An 8,973-nucleotide genomic window follows, 5' to 3' on the forward strand; every position below is an offset into this window, starting at 1 on the left:
TGGCTGTGCCGCTCACGGTGGACCGCTACGTCGCCGTGTGCCACCCTCTGCGGTACCCGTCCATCTCGTATCCGGCACGAACACGCAGGGTCATCGCTGCCGTTTATGTCGGCTGCCTGCTCACTGCCACCCCCTACCTGTGGTGGCCAGACTTGTGGAAGGGCCTGTCTGCGGTGGGGAGGGACAACAGGGGGCCCTTGGGGGTCAGAAACATGAGCGAGGCAATGCCGGATGAGACCCAGACCCACAGAACCGTGGGCCAGCACGCGCTCGTGTGGACCCACTGCCTGACGGTGTACGCCGCTCCGTGCTCCGTGTTCTTCGCCCTGAACACGGCCATAGTGAGACGCCTGCGCAGCCGTATGCACAGCCACAGCCACGGTCACCTGCGCCTGAGAGGCCTGGCCACCGGTCGAACCACCGCCATCCTGCTGGCCGTCACCTCCATGTTTGCCATCCTGTGGGCCCCACGCACCGCCCTGCTGCTCTACCGCTTGTATGCACCCGAGCAGCAGGACCCCCACTCCGCCCAGCTCCTGCACCTGCTCGCCGACGTGGCTAACATGCTAGCGCTGCTCAACACGGGTGTCAACTTCTTCCTGTACTGCTTCATCAGCAAGCGTTTCCGAGCGGTCGCCGCCAGCGCTCTGAGGGCCCTCCCCCGGTGCCGGCCACCTCCGCCGCCCTTCTATGCCGGTCACGCCATCTCAGCCTCCAGCAGCCCCTGGATCTCCCCGGCCAACTCACAGCGCGTCAGGATGTTTGTGTACCAGTACGATAAACACGGCCGACCCGTGTGCATCTCCTCTTGAGAAAAATCTGTAGGATCAATCATTGGAAACGGGTCTGAGCTCTAATCACTTGGAATGTAGAGGTGAAGAGAGCTAATCTATTAGCATAGCTTCCAAGAAATAATCACTGATATGTTTTAATATTGATCGATGTAGCAATAAGGACAATAACCTTTTCAATACCCTTCCCGCATGAAGTATAGCTGAAAGCGGTGATTGTGAATATTGTAAAGCTACAGCTTCATCACTACCAACTGAACAAACTGCTAAATGCCCCGGTGACTGCTTGGTCTTCGTAGGAGGCTCGCTCTGAAGTGGAAGGCCACAGTGATGTTAAGACGGAAGGGCTTTCATGTGTTGACTCACCTTGACCTCATGCTACTGGAAGTTAAACATGCTCTCTCATGTAGGTGTTAGAGATGCACTGATGACCTTTAAACTGGTCAGGGAGGCTTTCGTCCTCTGTGAAGAACAAATGTAGTGAACTTACCTCCAAGAGATCAACAGGGCCTTCCACCCTCTGTCGCCCAATGGGGCACAAAAATCGATTGGCTTCAAAAGACAGCCATCCAATGGCAAAACGGTGTGTATGAAGGTCACAGAATGTCATTATGTGTCACCAACAATCCTCTTTTCACCTTTAAGTACAGACATCCTCCTCTTTTTTCTCTTAAGAGCATGCTGAGTCACAGGGGCCTATCAGATTGTCACTTGCCCCAGCCCTATGAAAAGCAGTCCTCTAAGCACTCTCACCATGGCAACAAAAAGAGATAACCTCAGGTCTCAAGCTGGGAGTTGTCCCTCTGTGAATATAAAGAGGTTCAGAGGTCAGAGCTAAGTAGGACATGCTAATGTATTGAGGAAGAAGGGGAGAGGCCTTGAAAACCGAGGATGAGATATTTTACTTGAGGCTTTAAGTGAAATATTATTAAAAGGACCTATTGGTGCCAGTATTTATTTATTTGTTTGTTTGTTTGTTTGTACATCTAGCTAGCTATCTTTTTATTTATTGGCTGTTGTGTATTTATTTATTTGTGTGTAGTTTGCAATTGTCATAGCGAAGGTACAGTAATTATGTGTATTTTTGGAAGTGTTGTAATGTAAACTGCAGTGCAATGTGTCATGTTAACATGAGGACATGTGATGTCTCTGCAGTATGTAGGGCTATTGTAAGAGCATATCTAGATTGTAGGCTTCTACGTCAACAGTTAAATATGGATTGGCTCATTTGCTTGACATTTGTGTAAGGTGGCAAAGCAGACCCAGATTCATTTTTGTTGTTTATTGCTATTTTTTAATCTGGTATTTCCATTGTTACTTGTGTTTAGATGTGTATCGACTCAAGTCTTGCAGTGTTTCCATGTCTGTAACAAGAAGAAGAATATTAGAATAACGGTCAGAATTAAATACAGAAAAGGTCTCTTACAAATGACACATGAACTAGCACTGATTTTGAAGTGAATTTATTTGGTGTTTACAACCTACGTCAAATTCATTCTGATGACAATTCTGATGACATTGCACAGGTCCCACTCACCATCATCCAGCCTAATCACCCGGGCTTCTTCAGCGTTACCAGCTGCACCACAGGAAATACCACAGGGGTTTTCAATGCCTTACTGTTTCCTTTCATTACTGTAAAAACCAATTAGTCTCATAATGTTGGCAATGATGGCAATGGCAAAGATGTGGTACTAGTGTCAAAGCTACATAGTGTGCTTCAGTAAAATGTATTTGGTAGAAAACAGTGGAGGGTTTATTCAGATATAGAGGACTATATTGGTGTTACCGATTCTTGTGGGTGGTATTAGGAACCTGGTCTATTTTCCTTTGAGAACTATTTTCATACAATGGTATACACATGTGATTTTGGTACAGGATTGTTTTGATGTCACAATAAAAAGAAGAACAAAAAAACATCTTTGTTACACCTTGCATTATTCATGAATCCATCATAAAATAGTTTTGTAGTTAACAAAGCTTCTTAGAACAGTTTCTAAGATTTGAGCAAAAATGAATCTGAGCTCTTCCCTTTTCAAACCACCAGGTGGAGCTAGGTGTGTAAATTATAGACCCATTTAAGTATTTTTTTTTTTACTGTAAGCTTGCACCATATCATAGTTGTATATACATGGGCAGTGTAAATGATGCACACAAAAAAGAAAGACACAACTTAACAAATGCTTTGAAATGCTAAAGAAGATGAACAGAGAGTGTCTGCACTTTACATGTGATGATTCAGTTGGCTGTGTCTTTCTCCAAATCAGTATCAGACAGTGCATTACAGCCACCCTCCAGCTGACCCCAAGGGTCTCCTCCTCTCTCCTCCATAAAGGTCCTTAGCGAGTTAATTGGATTGATGTGGATTGATCCTCGACTTATATCTGTCACTTTGGTTTCTCCCTGGTGCCTGGTAAGAGCAACAAGTGCCCTAATCAACTTCAGATCTTTTCAGCACTCACAGAGAAGCTAAAATGGACTCACACTCCCAACAAAGAGAGTATTAGGGCTTGGTCACTCTTTCCTGTTAGGCTGTGATGAGAATGTATTTGTGATATTGCAAATTAAAATCTTTAACTTTAAATTGTTCTTAGTAACAAACAGAATGTGTCACCATCCATTTCCTTTGTACCTGAAGGATTCCTCAGGTTTTTCAATTAAATGAATTTATCCAAACAGCCACATCTTAACCGTCATGTCACTATTACTGGTTAGTTCTTCTGGTCCTCCCTGGAATCCCCTTGAGTAGGGAAGGACAGTTGAGATGGGGATTATGTGCTCTGGTACTTAACCTCAAAGTATAATCACTGAAGCGACAAACTCAGCACTTCCTTGGTCTCTCCTACCTCTCTCTCTCTCTTTTCTTCCTACACTCCTCCCTACCTTTCTATTTTGTCACTTTCTATCTCTGTCTTTTGAGGTGTTTCTTTATTTGTCTCTATGTTCTCACTGTCATGGCTTGCTTGTATGATAGAGTTATTAGTGCCTATCTGTCTTTTGCGTAGACTACGGCATTGCCTTAAGATTCATCTGTATTAATTTGTGAGCAAAGACATTTTGATTCGTACATTTCACACTTTAACACTAAGTACAGTGTTAAAATTACTATTCCGTTGCTCTAATTAACTATGACAATTCTTACTTATAAAATGTACTTTCAATTACAGCTTTGGCACTTTCTGATATAAACCTGCTACTAGGTTCGCCAAACCAGCACAACCTAATCTGATTACTAACCAACATAGGATTAGTCAGGGGAATCCAGTCATTATCCACAACAAAACTGATCTGAAGCCTGCCTCACACTTCATTCAACTAGCAAAGTTGAAAGGCAGAGAACGCTGTCTGCAAGAAGCCCATCTTTGAGATCTTTGTGGACTGTGTATGCCTTCTATGTGCGCACACTGATCCATCTCTGCTACTGTATACCAAAAACAAAAACACGCTCAAGGTGGCTTAACTCCTCCTTAAAGTTGGAAGCATATGTGAGTCACGGCTTTCAGCTATGACATAACATCTTGAACATGTCTCACGCTGAATTACAACCTCTAAGCATCACTGTATATTATTTTTGCAGGAGGAGGAAAAAAATATAGTCAGATGGAATGGTGGGCTAAATAAAGAAGGTTCCCGAGTTCAGATGGAGTTCAATGGTATGATGACCTCTCCTCCTGCTGCGAGTTCCATTTGATTTACCTCTGCAGACTCTGTTTCTCGAACCCTTACATTACGTGGAAGTGAACTACTTGCTGCAAAGTGTGATTCCTATAATGTATTATCAAAGCACTATCACGTCTTTATATTGAGTGCCATCGCATTCTTTCACTGATTTCTGCAATCACGTCTGCAGCTACTCCTACAGAGACGCTCTCAAGACTCACAGTGAGGTAGGCTACTATCTCTTTGGCAGACGGCGTGTGAGAGAGAGGGCGTGAGGGGGGGAAGGGGGGCAGAACACTTACAGCAAGCTCTCAAAGCTGCGCCCAGTGGGATGGATTGAAACGGTCATCTTTACTGCAAGGAAATGTGATGGATTAGCCCATTCATTTTTTATTGAAAATCTTCGCAGTGGATGAGTTCTTGAAATAAGTTTGCAACCAAAGAAGGGTGAGAGGGAGAACAGCGAAAGATACTGGATACACTTGCAAATTCGCTCCAAAGGAATCGGTCTGTGCCTTCAGTCCACGATAGTAGGATATATCCGAGATGAGACATCCGTTTGTGAATAAATAACTCCGTGAGAAAAAAAATACTGTAAAGCCACTGCCCATTTGCGAAACCAGCCTAAGGTAAGTAGGCTAACTAAATCGGTATCAAAGAGTTTTGGATCTTATTTATCACTGAGGTATAGGACAGCAGAAGGGCGCTTTTTTGTGTGGTGATGGGATTACTAAAAAAATGTTTGACTAAAGATCTCTTAGTTGAAATGTCTTTGATGGGATATCATCAGTCATTTGTTAGAGCTTATCAATGGCCCATCCAAACCCTTACTGTTCGCATATAATTGGTTATCTTTCATTTCGCTGTCCTATCAGTGACAGAGGTCACTACTTTAACTTCACCCTCTGCATTCTTCCTATACACTTCTGCTGCTCTCCAGAGGTCTACTCGGTGTGTGTTGTTGCCATATAATACAAAAAGAAACCTAATTTGCAGAAAATGTCCAAGGAGGAATTGAGAGGGAAGAGAAAAGCAAATGAACAATGTCAATATGTGTGGCTAAAGACATCTGAGTTCATAGAGAAATAGAGAGAGCAATGAAGAGGGAATATGATAGATTAAACATGCTAAACCACTCTGGTTTGACAGGCATTGTTTGCATTGTGTCTCCTTGTGCACTTGTGGGTTTTGATGTGTGGTATAGATGTTGTTCTGCTATTCAGTGATAGCATCTTATGTAAACCCCATCCAGGCCTGCCCACGCTGTGCTGCTGGTTTCCATGGTAACTGTTCAGGGCTGGCACAGGCTTGAGGTGGCACATTGTGAGAGACTAAACAAAGGCATGACATCATTAAGTTGCTGAACCAAAGTTAACTGTCTCAGACAAATGAACGATGCTCCATGGTGCCAGTCTCCGGCAATGTGTAGTTATCAGTACTGATGTTTGCTCTTTCTGCCTCTCCCCCATCTCTTCTCCCTCCAGTCATGGCCCTCAGTCCAGCCATCCTAGTCCTCTTGTCCCTCATCAGCTGTGGGTCTACTGAATCGGACCTACTGCCTCCATTGGGCTGTGGTTCATCCGTGGACGCCCCGTATCAGGTGCTGTGTGACCTGGAGTCTGTGTGGGGGGTGGTACTGGAGGCTGTGGCGTGTGGGGGTGCTGTGACGGCCCTGGTGCTGGCCCTGGTGCTGGTGAGCCGGCTGCGGTACGTGTATGAGCCCGAGCGCCGCTGCGGGGTGGGCGCCCTCCTCCTGTTGCTGGGGGGGACGATGGGGCTCTTTGGCCTCTCTTTCGCCTTCCTGGTGGGCCGCGGGGAGGGCCTGTGTGTGGTGCGGAGGGGCCTCTGGGGGCCGCTCTTCGCCCTCTGCTTCTCCTGCCTGCTGGTCCAGGCTCTGAGGTTGAGGAGGCTGGCGGCAGGGAAGCGCAGCCCCACAGGGGGATCGCTGGCTGGTCTGGCCGTGGGGCTGAGTCTGGTCCAGGGTGTGATCGCAGGCGAGTGGCTGCTGCTGACGGTGGTACGCGAGGGTCACGCTGCCTGCGACTACCTGCCCCTGGACTTCACGCTGGCCTGCAGCTATGCACTGGGACTGCTTCTGATGGCTACAGGGATGTCTCTGGGCGTGGTGCTGTGTGGAGGGGGCCGGTCGGAGACGCTACGGCGCAGGTGGAGATGTAACGGAGTCTGGCTGTTCCTGTCCTGCCTGGCTTCTCTCATCCTCTGGGCGGCCTGGCTGGGCTTCTATCTCTACAGCGACCTGGTGGCCGAGTCAGCGCTGCACGACGGGCGACCCAACTGGGATGAGCCCGCACTGGCGGTTGCCTTAGTGACAGAAGGGTGGGCCCTGCTGCTGTTCCACGCCATCCCCGAGGCTCACCTGTGTCTGCGGCAGGAGGCTCAGTTTAGCATGGCGGCGCCGGACTTCTACGACCCCCCCAATCAGTCATCCTCTCAGCTCCAGGACCAAGGCTTTGAGGAGGATGAACGAGCCCAGGCACAAAGATCTACATTTGCAGACAACCAGGCCTTCACCATAGAGGAACACAGTGCAGGTACCTGTGGGTTGATTTCCACCCATTGAGTATCCTTGTGTAATCATAATACATTTAAATAATTTCTAATGTGTGTGTGTGTTCCCAGCTCTGAGATCCGGTGCTTACCATAATGGCCTGGCAGGGCCTCGGCAGGGCCTGCCGTTCCGTAGTCACGTGTACCAGCCCACAGAAATGGCTTTGCTGATGAACAGCGGAACCGTAAGGCCTGCACACTCCTGCACACGCATCCACTCTGTCACAACCACACAAACAAGCCCACCTACTGCAACATGCCCATAGACAGAGACACAAAAGTACATTTCAGGAGTTTATTATATAAATATACCTTTTATGGTCCTTTTATATTATGCCACATGCGTGGCACATTCCATTGACCATATGAGACGAGCCACGACGTGTGAGATAAAGTCGTTGTGTGAGATAAAGTCGTTGTGTGAGATAAAGTCGTTGTGTGAGATAAAGTCGTTGTGCGAGATAAAGTCATTGTGCAAGATAAAGTCGTTCTAATCCTCACCTTGTAATCCCTCTCTCCTTCTTGTCTCCCACATGCGCTGTGACAGATCCCAACCGCTCCTCCAAACTTCACAGGCAGGCAGCTATGGTGAGAGCAGAAGGAACTGGTTGGAGTGAAAAAGCCAGACACTCAGGATACTACTTTTCAGAAGGACAATCATTTTCAAAGGGACATATCAATATTGTTACTTCAGTGATGTAATGAATGGCTTTTTCTTTTTTTATGGGAGATTTTTTGTCATGTGTATTTGAATCTTGAAAAATTGCCCTCAGCAGCTACCTTTGTATCTACAACAGCAATTCAACATTCTTTTAAGTTTTACATAGATGTTGTGTAGAAGTGTTGTTTTTTAAAGCTTTTGTGATTTGAAGGTATTGCACAGATTTGAAAACTTTCCTATGAGGTATGTTGTGAATTGCACTTTATGATGAAACTGAACAATCCCCATGGCAACTCACACTGAATGTAAATAATGATTATTACTGAATGTATTTCTGCAACAGATTATAATGAATATATGAAATAACAAATCGACTTCAGGTGCATGATTTGTTCCATCAGTTTTGAATTTGGGTAAGTTCTCTTACCATGCAGTAGCCTACCAACACTCTCAGCAGAACTATAGGCTATATGAATTTCTTGGAGTCTAACATGGAGGGTTTCGGTTAATGGTGCACAGTGCAAGAGTAGGCTATTAGAAGACTATGTGTGTCCCACCCCTGACCCCAGCACAAAGGATACATACACAACGAACAGCTTGAAGTAAATAAACTTGAAATAAATTATGCTATATTAAACATTTTTGAAAGCCTATTATGTTCTGATAATAGACCAGGACATGCTCTGAAAAGTAAGCCATATCAGCACAGATTTAAACTACAGGTGTACACAGGGTCATGTTCATACCAACCTGAGCCTTTCCCTCAGAAATCAAATCAAAGATCTCAACCAAAAGTCAGTCTCCCCCCCAAAAAAAGACCATGCTCAACCTCTTACACCAGCATCCACACAGCGCTTAAACAGTGACGTCATGCTATCCATGAATACTACCATTGTATTTATTTTCTGTTTTATATAGGGCCTATGCTGCTACAGTGAACCTCCTACACTACTAGGCCTACTACTTTTTAATATTTAATAGGACCTACAGAGAAAAACTTTTTTGATTAGCTTATTGGGGGGACTTAATATGAAGCCTAATTGAGGTTGTGAACATGGTCATGGTCACTGTTTTTTCCCACAGTTCAGCAGCAAATAAGCCAAAGTTTAAATTTGTAGTGGAGTTGTAGGAGTTGTTAATGGGTGGGCACTCATCACAGTGACTTGAATACCAGTGCCAACGGGTCTGGTAAGTCCCTGAGAGCGGCGCTCCCATAGACATCATTTAGGTAGACGCCGCCTCCACTGCTTCTCGGCGAAACGCGTCGCCACCATATTGTTACAGGAGCTCTCT

The 8,973-nt window shown here is 45.7% G+C and overlaps 2 protein-coding genes across 2 annotated transcripts in view; both read left to right on the plus strand.

The window, feature by feature from the left end:
• LOC308376031 (putative G-protein coupled receptor 139) overlaps positions 1–812 on the plus strand; it is a gene marked incomplete at both ends in the record, with an annotated part of 2,566 nt that extends 1,754 nt beyond the window's left edge. The window contains one exon of the mRNA XM_080852277.1: positions 1–812. This exon is cut by the window's left edge and continues 225 nt beyond it. Within this exon, the coding sequence (XP_080708403.1) occupies positions 1–812 (812 nt within the window).
• Positions 813–5,937: 5,125 nt separating this feature from the next.
• On the plus strand, positions 5,938–7,611 carry gprc5bb (G protein-coupled receptor, class C, group 5, member Bb; the record flags this gene model as incomplete). The annotated part of the gene is made up of 3 exons (XM_080840200.1): positions 5,938–7,003; positions 7,092–7,204; positions 7,567–7,611. 3 exons carry the CDS (start codon positions 5,938–5,940, stop codon positions 7,609–7,611), a joined length of 1,224 nt encoding a protein of 407 aa, XP_080696326.1.
• Positions 7,612–8,973: the final 1,362 nt, after the last annotated feature.

The sequence above is a fragment of the Sprattus sprattus genome, assembly GCF_963457725.1.
Source record: "Sprattus sprattus genome assembly, chromosome: 1".
Classification (NCBI taxonomy): domain Eukaryota; kingdom Metazoa; phylum Chordata; class Actinopteri; order Clupeiformes; family Clupeidae; genus Sprattus; species Sprattus sprattus.